Source organism: Hydractinia symbiolongicarpus, chromosome 2 (genome assembly GCF_029227915.1).
Source record: "Hydractinia symbiolongicarpus strain clone_291-10 chromosome 2, HSymV2.1, whole genome shotgun sequence".
NCBI classification, from domain to species: domain Eukaryota; kingdom Metazoa; phylum Cnidaria; class Hydrozoa; order Anthoathecata; family Hydractiniidae; genus Hydractinia; species Hydractinia symbiolongicarpus.
The window spans coordinates 12824506-12844332 of record NC_079876.1 but is presented as its reverse complement, the minus strand read 5'-3'; the positions used below and the strand labels follow the sequence as shown (position 1 = coordinate 12844332).

The window sequence follows — 19827 nt, the reverse complement described above, 5'->3', positions numbered from 1 at the left end:
AGCAACCGTTTTCAACGAACCAGAATAAACTCTGTTGTTAGTACTTGGCGTCCTCTTCTTGTTGGAGTTCCTCAAGGATCTATATTAGGTGTTCCATTTTTTAATATCTCTATCAATGATTTATTTTGCTTCGTCTCACTTTTACAAATTTGTAATTTTGCTGACGATAATACTTTATATGCTTGCGGCAATACCCTAGATAAAGTTAAACCAATTTTACTCACAAATTTATCTTTCTTTTCGTAAATTTAAATAAATATCAATATATTACGATGGGAAGTATCGACAATTTTATTTCTTTTGAAGGTCAGACTATTAAGTGGAGTTCGACAATTAAATTGCTCCGTATTACGATTGATACAAAACTAAAATTTGCCGCACACATTAGAAACATTTGTTGTAAATCCAGTAGGAAGCTTAACGTTCTTCAGAGAATTTCTTCGTATATTTCTCCAAGAGAGAGGAAACTTCTTTTTAATACCTTTATTCTCAGTTCTCCTATTGTCCTTTGGTATGGATGTTTTGTGGATGCGTAGCTAATAATTGTATCAATCGTATACATGAACGTTGTCTACGCATAATTAATAATGATAGCATATCTAGTTTTGAGGGTCTTCTTAGTTTATCAAATAGTAGTTCCATCCACGTTATTAATTTAAGAAGTCTTATGAAAGAATTATATAAATTTTTAAACGGAATATCGCCTCGTTATATGTTTGAAATTTTTTGAATTAGGGAAAATAATTATAACTTACGTAATCTTAATCTGCGCTCGACTTACCGCACACTATCGTATGGTTTAAATAGTCTTGCTAATCATACAGGAATTTTATGGTTATCTGTCCCATCTTCCATAAAAAACTCTCCTTCGCTTTACAGTTTACGTCATTCCATACGGTCTTGGAAGGGTACTGATTGCTCATGCAAAGTATGTAACCCAGTGCTAAGATTTTGTTGAGCATTATTATGCGATTTTTTTTATTTTTTTTTTATTTTTTTATTTTTTTTATTTATTTTTTTGTTTGTTTTGTTTTTTATTCGATTTAGATTAGTTTTTTACTTTAAATAAGGAAATAAATAAAAAATTATCCTCTAGATTTGTCCCTAAATATTCTGTAGGCCAGTCGATTCCAAACCTTATATCTGAGTGGATATCTCTTGGTCTTGAAAATTCAGTTGATATTTAAAACACACATTAGTGAATTGTATAATGTATATCATTGTAGTAGAAACATTTAAAAATGGTGCTTAAAAAGATTGACAACAGAATTCGTGTTGTTATTGAAAATGGTGTTCAGCAAAAACATCGTAGCTTGTTTTTCGTTGTTGGTGACAAGTCTAAAGATCAGGTAAGAGCTTTATTTACTGACTGTATATGTACAAAAAGAAAATGTATATATATGAATGTAATATGTGGCCTTGTGTTTTATTTGAATTTATTTTCGTATGTATGATGAAGTTCTTTGAGTCCTCCCTGTCGCAGAAATAAGAAAATAAATAAGGTTATTTTGGATTGAGCACAGCGAATTAGAAAATAAGTAGGGTATATGTGATATAATGATTTCAACTCCTACTTGTCATTTGTTTTAGTTGCCTTGCAAAGTTTTAAGCAGGCGTTCTGAACATTCCAAAACCAGAGTAAAGTATTGCAAAAGATTATATACAAAAGTTGCTAAGCCTGTGGAAATTCCACTTAGGGAGAAGACAATAAAAAAAAGATCCGACATATGAATATTAAGCAATGAACAATAAACTTGCCTGTATTGTGTAGAGCTTGAAATATTGATCAAGAAAATGTACAGGACCATGTGACGAACAGTTGAAGATATATTGGAATTTCTTGTAATGATCTAATGTTTTGATATATAGCTGATTTGTACATTCCTTAGGAAGAAAATAAAAGCTCCTGTGGAAACTTAGCCTGTTAGTATAAGAGATGTTCAAAGTATAAGATGTTCAAACTTTGACGTTTTAAAAATTGAGATTTTGTAGAATAGATAAGGGAGCTAAACTTCATCTTATCAGTTTTAAAAAAATTTTGTAAATATTTTTTAACCTAGCAATTTTACAAAGAAAAAAAAAACCTTACCCTTGTTTAATTTTTTTTCTAGTAGAAACAGAACATGGAGATTTTCAGTATAGGAAATGCATTTTTGTAACTGTGAAAAAAATGAGGGATATGCCCTGTCATTGTTTCTTGAAAGGTGTCAAAGGTAGTTCTAGATTATTTTGGTACAAATGTTCATGTCTGTCAGCTACGATTTTAAAAATTTATCTTGCATCTTAAACTTTTCAAACCAATACATTTGCTCATGTTAGAAAGGGTCTAAAATATACTTTACAATACAATTTTAAACATTTTTCGATGCATCTGGTGTTAACTTCCGTAAAAAAGTTTGATGTCACTAAATGTAATTATATTTTTTAGGTTGTAATTCTTCATCACATGCTGTCAAAAGCACAAGTAAGAGCACGCCCATCTGTATTGTGGTGTTATAAAAAAGAGTTGGGCTTTAGCAGGTAAATATTTGACAGTATCATTTTTTTTTAAAAGAGGATTTGCTTTTATTGGTTTGCAAGGAAAGGGTTTTTAAATGTAACACCTTGTGATTCCAGTGATCAAGAACGTCATTATAAAAAACTTGCCTAAATGTGTTAAATTTTTGATTACCAATAAATTGTTAGTATGTGTACATAAGTTGAATGCAATTACAAAGTAAAATAAGTAGAGTGATTAAGTGTAATTGGGAGAGTGTGTTATGCTGAAGATGAAGAGGAAGGGAAACAGACACACTCCCAATACAGTTTTGCTTTTTTCAATACATCTTTAACACTAGCTCCTATAATTCGTATCTAATGTACCCCAGAAAAAACATCTATCACTGTGGTATTCTACTCCTGTGGCCAATGTTGTGATACCTCCTGTTTTTCTTCTGCCTAACGCACAAATTTTCACAGACATGATACAGACTTGGATGTCCTATTCTCAGGATGTGAAGATGCTTATTTTTTGTAGACAGACTAATTAAATGCTTAAAAACCACACACCTGGACACCATAATTTGAGACACATCTAGTCTCTTCTTTGTTGACAAAACTGCTCATAGTGCACTAACCTATGTTCTTTCTACACCTGTTCTGTACTCACCAAACACTCTGAGAGAAATATGCAAATATTAATGCGAATGAGAATTAGTACTATGGTAAATTGATTTTATCACTGGACTAGAACCCTGTTGATCTTCAACTAAACCAATTCAAACTGTAAAGCTGAAGTAATTAAATATCAGTGGACACTTATACAAGACATATAACCAATGATAAATAAACCAATGCCAGGAGTATCAAAGGTGTTGCAAGTATCGTAAAGGAAAGCAGAAGAGAATCAAGAGCATTATGATTCTGTTGACTCGAGGTTAATTTAGTTTAGGTGCCCATACCGTTATGTAGTAAAGCCTACCTTGAGCAAATCTTTTTATTTCTTTTTTTTTAAGATTTTTAATTAGAATTTTTCATAATTATGCTAATTAATGCATGTTTGTTATACTGATAATCATTCATGCTAGCAACTGTTTCTCAGCATCTAATCGATGATGATGTCATAATTCCACATAATGAGCTAAGTTTTCAGGACCTATATATCCAAAACCAATCAAGTATTATTTCATTGTTTTATTGTTTATGGTAAGTATTTTTTAAAGTACAGTGTCTACTCTCATTTAAAAAAAACGGTTTAAAACTGTGGTCTTTATTTTTTGTAGTTTATAAATGCAAGTGAGTTTTTTTTAAGAAGAATAAAATGCACCGCGAATTGTGCTTCAAAAGCTATCACATGAAACAGATAATCAATTTTCTTTGGCCGAAGCATTCCAATAATATAAATATAAATATTTTATTTATTTAGTCACAGAAAGAAGCGTATGAAACAACTTCAAAAGAAAGTAAAAAGTGGTTCATTGGATGTAAAAAAGGACGATCCTTTTGAACTGTTCATTGCAGCGACAACGATTAGATATTGTTATTATGGTGAAACTCACAAAATACTTGGAAGTACATATGGTATGGTAATTTTGCAGGTAACACCTAGTTCCAGTTGTTTAGGTTAGAGTATACAAAAAAGTTTTTGTGAGGTAACTTGCTGCAAGCATGAAATTACCAAAGAATGTTTAAATCTTATCGTTAACCCTGGGATTCGAAATAAGCAGGTTGCAATTTGCAATATGCGAATTAAAACGACTTCTTTAGGAATCATTCTACAAAAAAAATGTGAAAACTGTGTATTGTACTTTTTCACCATTCGGTTGTATCACCTATTTCTAAAATGGTTATTGCAACAAAATAACCATTAACAAGGGATCAATGGCAAGTTGCCTACAGTGCTCTCAGACCAAAGCTGCAAAGAGAATTTCTTCTCCACAGTCAGAAATTTCTGCGAAATGACCTTATTTTACTAATTCTGACACTAAGGCCCTAATTGTTATACTTTGTTTGATAAAATCATTGATAAAGTAAGTAAATTATTAGAAAGTTAAACCCAACTTTGTTTCTTTTTAGTTCAAATATGCAATCTTTTTGCCATGCTGTTGATGATTCTATGGAATTTTTTAAACATATTTATCACCTTGTATTTTTTTGTTATTGACGTAGGACTTTGAAGCATTAACTCCAAATTTGTTGGCCCGAACAATTGAAACAGTAGAGGGAGGTGGCATTGTTTGTGTACTCCTGCAAAGTATGACATCATTGAAAAAGTTATATACAATGAGCATGGTGAGGACCAGTTTATAAGTTGATGGAAATAGCATGATGTTTTCCTTTTCTATTTGTAAATTAATTTTTAGGTTTCCTAGTAAGAACGAAAGTCAAATTTGTTTATTCGCAACTTAATTTTTTTTTTTTACTTTAATGTTCTTGGTGACCTCACTATAAGCACTAACAATTGAGTCTGACAGTCATCCCAGAAAGCTCTTATATTATGATTTGTTTTGCGTTAAAAGACTTGAAAAAGATTCTTTTTTTTAAATATAAATTGAATACAAAAAATAAACTTAGCTCTGTAAAGTTCAATTTTTGGGGTTATGATAAAGTCATCTGAAAATAATGACATCACTACAATTTCTTCTTTCTCAAATTAACAAAAATATAAAATGTAATGAGTGAAATACTAACATGTATCAATACAATTTTCAATTTTTCTAATATATCTATCTAACTTATACTTATAGGATGTTCACACAAGATATCGAACAGAGGCACATCAAGAAGTTGTTGCACGGTTTAATGAAAGGTATGCTTTTAATAAAATCATGAATACTGAAAAAATTTTCATGAATGCCTCAACATTTATTAGCATAAAATACAAGTAAAAATGTAAACATATTTACACATTTGGAATCAAAATATCAAAAGGTCACTGTAAATTGCAGTCAACTCTTTGGTAAAATTGGGGCTAAAATTAAATTGGTCTCAAAAATCAACAGTTTAGACTTGCAGTCATTACACAAGTACAAATTTTCGTTGAAATTGTTTATGTCTGACTTTATAACATTTTCAGGAATCTCAGTGAATTACTTGTCTGTTGTTAAAATAATATAAAAAATCGATTGTAAGTAAAAACAAAGCAAACAAGCCAAAGTAGCTGGTGGACTTGGGTGCTGCAAACCACCAAAGTAGGGTTGATTAGCATAGCAATCAAAATATCTTTACAAATATATGCCTAAAGAGACATTGAAATGCTTTAAAATAACATTGTGTTCTCTTTGGTAACTCTTGACATGGAATAATTGACTGGCTACAGGATTAAAGAGACAGAACATTGGTTGGTCATATATCGAATCGGTCCTAATGAATGACCAGTTATTTATTTTTCGTTGTTGGTTGCTAAAATATGAGCTAAATAAATAAACGTAATAAAATATGTTGGTTTATTATATTTGTGTTACTGCAAGGTCTCTGCATTGTTATAAATAATGTATATATATTTGATGCCAAATGTACTCAAGCATTAGGTTTACTCAAGCACTAAGTTTACTCAAACACTGAATTTATTTTTTAGTACGGGCCAGTGTGGTAAGCAAAGCTTGGTTATTAAACATCTACCTAATGTTTGTTATTTATCTCTTTGGGTTGACCATTAAATGAATATACAAAACTTTTTTTATATTTTAATACCCTTATATGTCTGTCAGTCTGTCACGCAAAATGGTAACACCAGTAGCAGGATACACGAAATGCTGTAAATGAAGAAAGGACAAACCTGTGGATATGGCCACAGGTTATCAAATAGTTGTACATAACTATTATTCGACTGTACCTTGTTTTAGGTTTATTTTATCACTATCATCATGTCAGACATGTTTAGTAATTGACGACCAACTTCGCGTACTTCCCATATCTTCACAATCACTCAATGTAACTGCATTAACACCAAAAACAAAAGTAAGTAGATAACATTTAACTTTTTTTTGTTTGAATTTTCTTTGCATACTTTATGGGAAGAAACTTTTGTGGTATCAAAATCACTTCATTTAAATTTTGAGAAATTTTGACTTTCTTATATTTTGCAGGAGAAAATTTCTCTGGTTTTCTGATAATAAAAATACTAAATTTTGTTACTAAATTATTAAACTATATTTTTACTAAAAGTTTACAATGTGTTGTGTTTTTGTTCAAGTGCGTTTTAACAATTATAGGAAGTTAATTAACGTTTTTCTGCAATGACTCATTTTTTACCTAGACTCTATAAATATGAAATAAAAAGTAGGCAAATAAAAAATGCACTTGCGTTTATCCTGATTCGTTATGTCAAATACAACACCTAAGTAACTTCCTATAATTGTTAAAACGCACTTCAAAATGCGTATTTATAGAGTCATTGTGAAATATCATGTCTGGGTTCAACCATGTTCCCACTAAAAAAATGTACCTCCAGTTATAAAGTTGAGATAGGTCTGACATCTTGATGTTGGGTACTGTTAAGTGAGTATTAAGTAGAAGGATCTAGCAGAAACATTGAAGTTTTAAATTTTATGTTATGGTTACCAAGTTCTTTGCTCAAATTGGGCTGTCTAAAGAAAATTCTTATTTTGTTTACGTTACAGTTTGATCATTTTACAGTTTTAACGTATAAACAAAAAATAACGCACAATAGACAGATTGGAATTTCTATTTTATTGTCTTCTAGGAAGAATTATTGACAAAGGAAGAAATAGAACTGAAAGAGTTAAAAGATTCTCTACAAGATACACAACCAGTGGGGTCCATTATCAATCAATGTAAAACACTTGACCAGGTACCCTTCCATAAAGAATGCTTGTTGCAGATCTGTCATACCAAATGTCCTAAAGGAAATTGATGTTTTAATATTTTCCATTTTAATTTTCAGTATTGTTTCTTATGATATAACATTCTAGGCAAAAGCGGTTTTAAAATTCATTGAAGTAATATCTGAGAAAACACTTAGAAGCACAGTAGCGTTAACTGCTGCTCGTGGTCGTGGAAAATCTGCCGCCATTGGTCTGGCACTTGCGTCTGCTGTTGCCTTTGGGTAATTTTGTTAATCTATGGTGATTTATTACAACTGCGCTGAGTTTAATAATTATTATAAAGAGCATATGAAATCTCAATCATTCCAATTATTCGTTATTTCAAAGGAAAAAAATACAATCACACAGATGATTATTGTATTAAATAAAAATGCTAAACAAAAAAGCTTACTAAACAAGTCTTGCTTGCGGGTGTGAAAGAATACAACCATTAGTTGTCAACTTATTGTCCTAACAAAATGTGCAATGTCAACATATGATTTTTATTAAACAATTACTTTGACGTCCTCACCCACATTACTTGCCAAAAAAATTCATGCTCATTAAGCTCATTAAGCATATTGTTCTGTAGACTAGTTGTACTAGACCTTGACTCGACTCAATGTATTTTGTATTTATTTTAATGCAGCTGGAATACTTATTGCTTTACTGAAATATGTGTTACGTTATTGCTAATAATAAAAGTTGTTGTCTAAATTTCAGTAAAATTTTATCTTGTAGGTATTCCAACATTTTTGTTACATCTCCAAGTCCAGAGAACTTGCAAACATTATTTGAATTTGTATTTAAAGGATTTGATGCGCTTGATTATCAAGTAGGTGGAAAATTTTTGTTCTGGTTTATTTTTATAAGACTAGTCAGTGGCCCAAGGAAACATCAACAGTTTCGTCTGTCTGCATTACATGTGTCTCGCTACTTGCTGTATCATTTTGCATGACAGACGTTTACAGGTATTATAATATGGATAGTAAAATTTTAAAAGCTCAGAATTTTACACACTGACTTACAAAATCACCTTATAGATATTTCACCAACTAGGTTTTTACTTAAGAAATTTGTAATTATTATACCTCTTAAATTGACTTAATTATCCCCTTTATTTCAGGAGCATGTAGATTATGAAATCATTCAGTCTACAAATCCAGATTTTAACAAGGCTGTTGTAAGAGTGAACATTTTTAGAGAACACAGACAAACAATACAGGTATCAACAACTTGATGGATGGCGATCCTTTAAAATAAAACCTAGACTTGTAAAGGTTAATTCCTGAAGTCCTATTTTTAAGAATATCTCTTTTCATGATTTTATGAGAATAATTTTTACAAGAGGTACTATTCATTTTATCACACAGATTTTATTTTAGTGAGTGATAAAAATAAGAACATTTTTGTTGTATTCGTAAAAGTGAATGTCAGAAGTCATTTAAAATTAATGTACACATGATTAATATTAAAGAAAATTTTCTGTGAAAAGGAACGAAAGGGATAAAATAGAACAAATAATTTCCATTTTATATTATTGCGTACATTTTAATACGGATAGTAAATACACTTTGCGCAATTCTCACAAAATAAAATAATCTGATTGGCTAATTAATTTTCTACCTGTCATTTCTTCAAAAGTTAAAATCAATTCTACTTTTGCACTTACATGGTGTAAACCTTTAAGTACGCATGATCAGAAGCTCTTTTGACTCTGTCTGTTTCTCTTTACGAAAAAAAAAAAAAAATTCTTGAAGTAGAAAATAACCTTAAAACTTTTTGTTATGATTTCAGTATGTCTCACCCACAGATCATCATAAACTTGGTCAAGCAGAATTATTAGCAATTGACGAAGCCGCTGCCATTCCATTGCCTTTTGTCAAAGAACTGCTTGGTCCATACCTTGTATTTATGTCGTCCACGATAAATGGGTATATGTAACTTTAGGATGATATATGTAAATATGTAAATTTTGACAAAGTCATAGTATTTTGTTTGCATGATGTAAAAGAAAAACCAATTTTGTTAAACCTTATCCTTTACATCTTTTTTTATTAAAGGCTTGGGTATGCTTTTAAAACTAAGCCTTATTATTTGTATTTAAAAGAAGTCTTAATCTAAGTAAGCTTCAATGTGATGCTTTTAAAAGCATGAAGTCTTTAAAACAAGTAATAATTCATTGTACCATGTGAAGTCCTTGTGTAAAAGTTAACGTATTTCTCACTGTTTTACATATGTTTACGTTTCTTGTAGTTACGAAGGGACAGGTCGATCATTGTCACTAAAATTAATCGAGCAACTTCGATCTCAAAGTGTGCCCTCTGCAAATAAAGAAAACTCTACAGAATCTATAAATAAAACATCTAGTCGGATTTTAGTGGAGTTATCTTTAAACGAATCTATCCGTTATGCAAATGGTGACCCTGTGGAAAAATGGCTGAATAATTTGCTTTGCTTAGATGCATCTGTTGTTCCAAGAATAAGTTCTGGCTGTCCTTTACCAGAAAAGTGTGATCTGTATCTTTTCATTGATATTTTTCAAATATGTTTTGAAGTATTACAGTGGTGTGACTAAACGATACATATATCTTAAAATTCAATTTTACAATCCCTAACACTTTCAACTATTCCTTTGTTATTACCGTAATGATCCGATTAGGCGCCCAACATTTTTTTAAGCGCCCTCTTCGAATAAGCGCCAAGGTAATTTCCTCAAAGTTCAATAAGCGCCCAGCACTTATTAAGTGCTCCCCTCGAATAAGCGCCCACCTGATAAAAGGGGCGCTTAATCGAAAACTACCTTGAGAAGCTGGGTGCTTATTTGAAAATTTTACTTTCTTATATTCAGAATAAAAAAACACATATTTAAACTAAACTTCATTTTGTTACATCTTTTGTTCAGTTTTATTTTTCAGGAAAAACAAAGCAAAATTGAAAATTACCGTTGTCTTTAATTTGTACATATATATACAGATATATTTGCTTTATTATGACTTCAAAATAGATTTTTGTCTTCTCCCCCCCCCCTGTATACAGAATTATTTTTCCTTAATAGCTTTTTATAAGATATTACATAAATCGTGATACATTATTTTCTTACCATAAAGCATCAGAAATGTTTTTACAAAGAATTATGTCGCTGTACGTTGCTTCACATTATAAGGTATGACACGAATGTTCTGAATGATACTTTTCATGTAGAATGTCTTTCTTTTGTTATTATCCAAGGGCTGATAAGTACTTTAAATTAGTCAATTTGTCTGTAATAAATAAACTTGGATTCATGGTAGGAACTTATGATAGAAAAGCTGCTTCACTTTTTTATCATCTGTTCAGAATACACCAAATGATTTACAGTTGATGTCTGATGCACCAGCTCATCATTTGTTTTGTTTACTTGGACCTGTCGAACCAACACAAACAACATTACCTGAAGTACTATGTGTGGTGCAAGTAAGTTTTAGAATTCTGATGTTGACCACTTTTGAAGTTCTCCTTATAACAACATTAAATTTTCTTCTATTTTAAAGAATTGCTAGGGAGTAGTATTCAGTCAGAAATCTTGTTATGATTGCCTTCAATTTCCAGAAAAACTTCTCTCAATCATAAATAAAAAACTATAATTTACCTGATCAGTTTTTAATTTTTCAACTTTTCTGTTGCAAATAAAACATACAAATTTTATCAAATTATTGGCTGATACTTTCTTTTCTTTCCATGATTCTATACTTAAAATAAAATCCGATATGAGAAATATTTTGAAATATGGCTGATTTTTTTCTATGACTTGGAGAAGCCTTTGCAAAGAAAGATGGAAGATATTTATTTGTTTTTACAGGTGTGTCTGGAAGGGGAGATATCAAAGGATACTATATTGAATAGCTTGTCACGTGGTAAGCGTGCTTCGGGGGATATGATTCCATGGACGATCAGTCAACAATATAACGACAGTGAATTCGGAAGTTTATCTGGTGGACGGATAGTTAGAATTGCAACACACCCAGATTTTCAAAAGGTATGCAAAAGAGTTTGTTTGAAATGTAAATAAATTTTAGGAAAAATTTAAAACATCGCTTTCTCTCTCACTCTTTTCTTTCCTATAAATTTTTTTCAATATTTAATTTGGCATTACTAAGTTCAATTTTTAGAAAAAAGTGGCACCACCAGATCGTAATGTTGTTTCAAACAAACATTTAAGCTTATTATTTTCGTAATCTTGCTTAAAATTTCCAACCACACAGTCATATGACCATGCAACCCTGCTTTTCAATGTGTATATTATGTCGTATTACATAAAATTATTACCTCATCCTACCACCAATTTTATTGTTACTACTGTTAAAAAAAGAAACGGGGAGAATGCTTTTTGTACTCTTTAAATCCAACCAAGTTGGCTATTTGTTGTTACATATATGTGTACAAGAAGCTGTTTAAAACACCGTTGTTTTCTTATTCGTTCTGTTTTTTGTTTAGCAATTTATTTGTCTATTTTTCTTTTAGATGGGATATGGTAAAAGAGCTCTTCAGCAACTCATCGATTACTACAGTGGAAATATACCTAACTTGCATGAAGATAGTGTACACAATGGAAAAATTGATGAAATTACTGATAATGACATTGAAGAGAATCTCATGGAGGAAGTTATTAAACCAAGAAAAAACCTACCACCATTGTTGCTAAAGTTGAGCGAACGTGCAGCAGAAAATTTAGATTATCTTGGTGTTTCTTATGGCTTGACGTCGAATTTACTAAAGTATGTTCATTTTTTCTATGTAACCTTTGTGTGTGCTTCTCTCAATCTTTTTTTGGAGTAAGAAATTCAATTTGATATTGTTTTGTTTTTTTCAGGTTTTGGAAGCATGCAGAATTTATACCTGTTTATTTACGTCAATCAGCGGTTAGGATACTTTATTTCTTTTAAAGATATATAAGAGAGGTTGTTGACTTTTATCAGTTTTGGTGTATTCAGGTTGGCCTTCATCATACGTAAAGTGAATCAAATTTTCTAAAAATAGGTCATTTTCAAATTTTCTGCAGAAAAAGAGAAAAATCATTCTATTTCAAAACAGTATTTAATAATATGTACTTTAAGATAGCCGGTAGTTGTATGGCTCATGAATATAATTACTTCAGGTTACTTAATTGTAGCTAGAAGTAAAAGTGGTAAGATCAAAAATGTTTTTAAAGAAAGATCTAAAAGTTCGTAAATATAAAAAATCTCTTCTTTTTTGTTAGTATAAGTACATCTACACATTGGCTGCAAAGGTGATGGTTTAAGTGGGACTTGAACCCACAACCTCTCACTTCCCGGGCCTAATATATACCGCATATGCACCACTTGGTTTAATACAGTCCGATGATGCACTTTTTTTTATTATTAATGGACTAGTTTTTTAAATCATATGGAAGCAGCAGTTAATGAAGCATGACTTGCATAATAACATCTTACAATAAGGCTTGTGGCTATTTCTTAAGCAAAAGCGACCCATATTTTTGCCTGTCACAGAAACACATAGGGATATTTTAGTAAAGTGTGAGTATATAAGACTAGTTGTAAGCCCCGTTTTATTTCCACAAACCGTCAAGGAGATATTAACTTGTTGGCTGAGTTGACCTAGCTTTGGATACTTGGCAATGCCAGGGCCTGTGATCCAGACGTCAGTTATTTTTAATGGCTATTGACGCTGTTCCGTTTTATTCTGTTATGTCAAAACCAAGTCTCAATTGCCTGTAGTTAGCTTATCGTTGTTTAAGTCTAGCTATATAGCTCGTGGGAAAATGTACTTCATCAGGGAGGCAAACTGTTATGTAGATATATCTTGATGACGTCATTAATGACAGTCATCCCATTTAACTAAAAAATGACAAATTATTTACCCATTTATTTTATGGAGCTCATGTTTTTTCAATGGGCGATTATCGCAATATTTCAGTTTGAAGGTTTTGATTACGTCATCCAAAATTGTTGCCTCCGGAAAGGTGGGTTGTCCATGACCTTAGGGTGATTGCTTAATTGTGGTCCTTAGTTACACATGCAGGAGATAATGTCGGTATTTTCCATCTATTTCTAACATATTTGGCTTTTGAAATATACAGCACATTGCACCGAGTTTAATGATCTTATAATTTCTTGACGTCAGTTTAACACATTGATGTTGTGACGTAATATCAAGAAAATCGACAAAGCTTGTGCGGCTAGTTCAAAAGACCAGTAAACATATCCACTTTCTGCCACAGCCAAAGGAATGTATTATTTTACTGTGATTAGTCTATGCTACATTATAGAACGTTTTCTAATAGGTAACAATACTGTTGATAATTCCCTGTTTAGTCTGTAATTTTATACTATTTATATTAAACATTTTTATTTAACAATTTAATATTTGTTTAAATCTTGGACTGCTGACTGTGTTTTGTTTTCTAATCCATCTTTTCGAATCTTTTAAATTTTCTAGAATGAATTAACTGGCGAACATTCGTGTATCATGCTACGAATTTTGAATAGTGATGTTACAGATGGATGGTTAAAAAAATACTGGCTAGGTATACCTCAATATATCACTAATGAAATAAAACACCATGCTTAAATGATCTTTTTAGAATAGTGAATTCATTCGATTTTCTTTCCGTATTAGAAATTCGTTTTTCTTCTTTCATTCTGTTATATGTTTTAAATTTTTGTTATTTAAACTCATTGATGTTTGCTTTACAATCTTTTTTTTTTAGATTTTCGCAAAAGATTTATCTCATTGTTATCTTATCAGTTCAAAAAATTTTCATCTTCTCTTGGATTGAGTATGCTGCAAACAAAATTGAAAAATCTGGATACTGTTCATTGTAAGGTTATTCTGTTTGAATTTTATCAAGAAAAGTAGTATTTTGATATATCGATATAAATTGAAGTTACTTTTGTAAAATTTTATTATATAGTGTTGCTTGGAGCTTATTCTCCATTTGTAATATGCTATGTAAAAAACGCACAAAACTAGTCCTAACAGAAAATAAATTCTACCAAAGCGAAGTCATTAGAGTTTTTTTTTTTTTTTATTGTTTCTCAATGTAGCACTCACAAAAGAAGAGTTGAATTTTCTGTTCACAAATTACGATTTGAAACGACTGGACTTGTATTCGAAAAACATGGTTGATTATCATCTTATCATGGATTTGCTTCCAGAAGGTACTCTATTTTTTATCGTTAGCACCTTAAGAACTAATTTTTGCACATTGTTTGAAAAGATAACATCAACTTCTGATATTTTAATGTTATATTTTCTTAATTCTTAATTAAAAATTGACGTCTCCTCCTCCGTGAGTAACTAGGGGACGCCTGGACTAAATTTAGTGAAATTCGCCAAACTGAATGCATGACCCTATACATAAGTTTGATCAGCAAGTTTCTTAGTAGAATTTCTTTATGTATATGCCCAGTAATTGCTGCTGTCATCAAAATTTTAATATCTTTTCCATAGGGCTTGCAACTAATCTGTTGTAACTTTTGGGAACTTTTAAGCAGATTTACCCTTTGCTATATCGAAAATAATATATTTGTAAAATGTCTGTTATACTTCAATTAGTAAGCCATTAGTATGTAACTAAAAAATGTATACTGCAAGCGTGCAGATAAACTTTATGCTATTATGTTTATTATTTTATGTAGTTGCAAGGCAATATTTCCTCAAAAAATTGGACATTTCCTTATCCGCTGTGCAAACGGTATGTAACGTTCTATAAACAAGTCCTGCAGCATTTTTTTGCATTTAAGCATTTGAATGTTTCATCTAGTCAACAGTTTGCATTGTTTCTTCTTCTTGTTTTAACTAACATCTTTGCTTTCCACGAACGTTTCTCATTTCTAAAGATTTTCTTCCTGCATTCTTTTCACTGCCCAGTTGAAATAATTGTACTGAAAAGATAAGTAGGTAATGAAGTGAAATATATATATATTAGATTATGGGACATCTGTGGTTTCTTGCCTGTATTTTCCCTTCAACAATTTGTCAATTTTTATTTTCTCAATGTTAGGCAATTCTTCTTGGAATTGGTTTACAAAGAAAATCAGTAGATGATTTACAGGTAAGTTATTACCAAAAGGTTTCTAGTAGTCATCTACAGTTTGTTGATGTCAAGTCTATGCAGCAACATACAAATATGAATAGTTCATTTGCTAATTTTGTCTAGGTGTAAGGCAGTGAGAATGTCTTAAACACATCAGGCATGGACAAATGAATGCTGGATAAAAATAAGAGGAGCGCTACCACTTGATATGTAGTTTTGTTTAATACAACAAAATTGGAAAAAAATGCAAATTAATTTTTAATAGGAAGAAGTGATTTTTTTGCACTGACTATAAGCTTTCGTTTCTTGCAGTATATTGAATGTACGTATATGTCAGTTTAACTTATGTCAATTTCTTTTCAGAAAGAATTGGATTTACCAAGCAGTCAAATACTTGGATTGTTCAACAAGATTTTACGCAAGTCAACACAGGTAGGCTTCCAGTTGTCAATCTGTTCATCAGCTAGATATATCATATTAAGATATGTTACTTTACAGCTTTAAAATATTTTGTGTTTAAGTGGAAACAATTTCTGTTATCATAGTTGAGTCGTTTTAAGTTATATTTTAGTTCTTAAATGGTCTTGTTGAAGCAGAGATTGAAAAATCCATTTTACCGGAACGATCAGTTGTCCACATGGAACCAACTCGACAGTCACTCAAACAAGAACTAGTACGTTACTTTCTTGTAATCGTTTTTTAAACTTTTAGGTACGAGAATCCTAAACTCGCAAAGTTTATCTAACTGGATAGCCAAAAAACTTTTATAAATTTCCTGAAATTTTGTTTATCAAAAAAAAGTCGCCACATTAAATAGATAAAGCACAAAATTTATCTATTACTATATGTACGTTGTATAACCTTCTAAATACAATTTCAAAAAAACATAAAATAGAAAATACTGAAACTTCTTAGCACTGTGATGCTACGTAGACTAAAAATGTACTTTGCTATTAAAACAGCTTCTCAAAATCGGGTATAAAAAAATCGCGATTTTTTTTTTCTACGATTTCTTTTTCTAATTAAACAGTAGCGTAACGGTTTTTATTATGCCGTGGTGTCTGCTGGACCTTGAAAACCTTGAGTATCTGTCATTCTGTAAAGAAACAACCTTCAAAACCACGATATATGAGTATATATGTCCATTAATGTTATGTTATGTTTCTTAGTTGGCACTGCCATTTTTAGAAATATTTTTATTACCTAATTGTGTAATTTGCTGGTATTTGTGTACTCCGAAACTTTAAAATATCGCATAAATTATTGTATAACACTTTGAAAAACAACGTCAAAAATCTTCTAAATCTTACAGCTTACCTCCCACGAAGAAAAACAAGTTGGTTCATATTAAAGAGCTTGAAAAATTGTGTACGAATCTTTTAATTTTTTTAAAAAAGCGTCAAAAGATTGACAAAAAATAATTTGTTAATAATTAAAAATTATACTTTAACAAATGTTCTTTTTAATATTATGCCAGCATCGGGTACATTATAATTTCCTGTGCAGTGTACCAAATTTTATTTCAATCCAAGCACTCGATCGTTTTCTCTCGCATTATTGTGCGTGAGAAATCTTTTACACATCTAAATTACGTAACAATTTGGCAGACACCTTGCATGCGACTTACGTAACAATGTGTTATCTTCACTTGTATTTTGTTGTGTTTCTACTTTTGATGTATAGGCTGAAGTGGAAAAAGATTTTCAAGGAAAGAAAAAGAAAGAAATTGAAAAGCTAAAAAATATAGATTTATCACAGTAAGTGTAAACACGTTTGTATTTTAGAAGCTTAGAAATGGCTTTGACAATGTATTCGTCACGTTATTAGAACGCTTGTTTTATTGTGACATAAATTCTTCCTTCGTTGCTTTTGAGCGTAAAAAGTCTATACCAATAATAATATTGTGTGCCATTTTATAGCCGTGCTACAGGCATCAAAATGCGATATATAAAGGACGACCAGTCCCTATATTTTTTACCCGTATTTTATTCAAAATGGTAGCGATGCCTTCGGTGCGTACGGTCGAAGTTCTGTTTAATTATTTTTAATCCGTTACTTTTTGTTGATTCTTTAAACAAAATTTACCTTATGACAAAAAATAAAACTGCGCAGAATTAAAGATTGCTAATCTGATATTGTGTCAGAAAATTCCGGATGAAAAGAATCTTAAATTCTGCAATCTTTTCTTCCGCAATATTGTCTTTTCTCACGGTAACAAATTCTCGGGATAGCAAAGGAATATTTTGTTCAATTTTTGTTTAGGTATGAAATCACAGGATCCAACGAAGAATGGAGCACCACGTTGGGAAAAACTAAGAGTTTGAGTAATGTTAGTATACAAAGGTAGGAGAGTTGTTTTTTTAGAACAAAGCACAACTCCTTTTTGCTTTGGTAATGTTCAAAGATATTTTCATTTTCCCTTAATCCTGGAAACTTCAATTCCAGTGAGAGCAATGTACGCAGGGTTTATCTCAATTCTGAAGGCTTTTGCGGAAAGACTTAGCGGTTTTGCAAAACACTGCCAGATTTAAAGGTGTATGCCTTATGATTACCTCTTAAATTTTCTCTATAGAACTTATTTCTATAGAAAAAATTATATGATACATGACATAATACATGACATTTTTTCCTCGTCGCCTGCGAATTAAAATCAATTCGCAGGCCTTTTTCATTCGCGAAATTTAATTTCATAGTAATTTGCGACAATAAATTGTAGAAAGTTGATAGCGTCACGTTTATTCTTTTCAGCACGGAAGAAAAAAGAAGCAAACGAAAGTCCACCGTACGTAGCTTTGTTTGTGATTTCTTGAACGACAATTATTACTAATATTATGTGTGCAGCAAAATAAGACTATGTTAGACCTTTGCCTGAAATTGTTGGTTATGTAAGTAGGAAAGTTTGATTGAACAAGTTCGTAAAAGGGAATACATTGTCTTTTATGAAAAAGATGCGAATATAGTCAGATGGAATTCTTAGCTATACAACATAGCTGGTAAATTAAATTCTCGTGAGAATTAAATTTCGCGATTTCGCGAATTTTTGGTCTTTTCGCGACACGAAATTTAATTGTCACCCTTTACTTTCTCTGATGAATCTAATTGGGACTTAGACTTTGATGTTAATGAAGGAAAAAAGTCTCCAAAACAATTTGATGAATAATCGTAAACTTGTACTGAAAACATCAATCATGCAAACTATGTAATAATGTTTGGCCATTCGCGAAAATAAATCCTCGTGAAATTTATTAAAATTATCTAATCACGAAACCAAACCACTTATAGATTTATAGACTTACCTTATTCGTACAAATTATCGCGCGTATTTTTTCTTTTTGTTCACCAATGGCCGCAATGTGCGTATTTCGCGCATATTAATTTTCGCGCAATAGCAATATGAACGTATTTCGCGCGTAATAAATTTCGCGCAATGGCAATATGAACGTATTTCGCGCGTATTAATTTTTGCGCAACAGCAATATGAACGTGTTTTGCGCAAGTTCAAAATTTGACACAAATAACAAGGAAAAATAATAAATTTTAGCGTGTTGGACAAAAATATGGATATATTTCTTTTTGTTCCTAACAAATTATATGCTTAAATCAGGAAGGTATAAAGTACCCGATTCTTAAATTACACATGAAATCCCTTTTCACCATCCTGATTTAAAGTAGAGGTCCCGCTCGAATGTAGTTTGCAGTAATATGTACGAATTTAAAATCAATAACATTAATCGCAATAATACATGTTTAGATTGTAACTGACGAAACTGAAAAACTGAAAAAGAAAAAGAAGAAAATAAAGAAGAAACATTCATTGTAATATATTTTTACTTGAAAAGACGAATTTTCTTATTAACACGTGAAGTGATAATAATCTTTGCAAAATTTCGATTCGCAAAAATTAGGTAGGCTATTTCAGTTCAGTAGATGCAATATTTTTACTCAGACAGCTTCAGGAAAAGTATTTAGGAAAGAGAAAGAATCTCTATTTTGCCTTTGTAGATTTAGAGAAAGCTTTTGATAGAGTGCCACGTAAATGGTTCAGTCTATGTACAGCAATGCTAGAAGTCGTGTCAGGATTAACGATTCACTTAGTGATGAATTTAGTGTAAATGTTGGTGTACATCAGGGTTCTGTACTTAGTCCTTTGTTGTTTATTCTAGTCTTAGAAGCGCTGTCGATGGAGTTCAGAACAGGTTGCCCATGGGAGTTATTGTATGCAGATGATTTGGTTCTCATAGCAGAGTCGATGAAAGAATTAGTTGAAAAGTTTGAGAAGTGGAAGAAAGGACTAGAAGAGAAACACAGCAAAGTCTAAAGTCATGATAAGTAGCATTGCAGCCAAGTGTGACCTTGTAGTAGTAACTCAATTTTTTGTCAGACTTGCAAGCATTGGGTACATAAGAAGTGCAGTAGTATTAGTGGAAGGTTAAGAGCTGGCATACAGTTTGTATGCAAGCGTTG

The 19827-nt window shown here is 31.3% G+C and overlaps 2 protein-coding genes across 2 annotated transcripts in view; both read left to right on the top strand.

Moving 5' to 3' along the window:
• Positions 1–19827, top strand: part of LOC130629493 (uncharacterized) — a 73618-nt gene that overhangs the window by 22062 nt on the left and 31729 nt on the right. The gene's annotated exons all lie outside the window — the stretch shown is intronic.
• On the top strand, positions 773–19230 carry LOC130629492 (RNA cytidine acetyltransferase-like). The gene is made up of 28 exons (XM_057442715.1): positions 773–1349; positions 2429–2520; positions 3905–4076; positions 4648–4770; positions 5226–5287; positions 6324–6438; positions 7184–7291; positions 7413–7546; positions 8046–8139; positions 8431–8529; positions 9102–9238; positions 9561–9824; positions 10374–10470; positions 10644–10760; positions 11146–11322; positions 11808–12061; positions 12157–12205; positions 13764–13851; positions 14035–14145; positions 14372–14485; positions 14966–15021; positions 15331–15381; positions 15727–15795; positions 15935–16036; positions 17047–17120; positions 17626–17706; positions 18112–18145; positions 19115–19230. The coding sequence occupies exons 1-28, from the start codon at positions 1242–1244 to the stop codon at positions 19181–19183; spliced, it is 3051 nt and encodes a 1016-aa protein (XP_057298698.1). The 5' UTR covers positions 773–1241; the 3' UTR covers positions 19184–19230.

Excerpts from the sequence above, each read along its gene's own strand:
- LOC130629492 (XM_057442715.1), top strand. The coding sequence starts at position 1,242 with ATGGTGCTTAAAAAGATTGACAACAGAATTCGTGTTGTTATTGAAAAT. Across the intron at positions 2,521-3,904 it reads AAAGAGTTGGGCTTTAGCAG|TCACAGAAAGAAGCGTATGA; the intron begins GTAAATATTTGA and ends TTATTTATTTAG. Across the intron at positions 8,140-8,430 it reads TTGATGCGCTTGATTATCAA|GAGCATGTAGATTATGAAAT; the intron begins GTAGGTGGAAAA and ends CCTTTATTTCAG.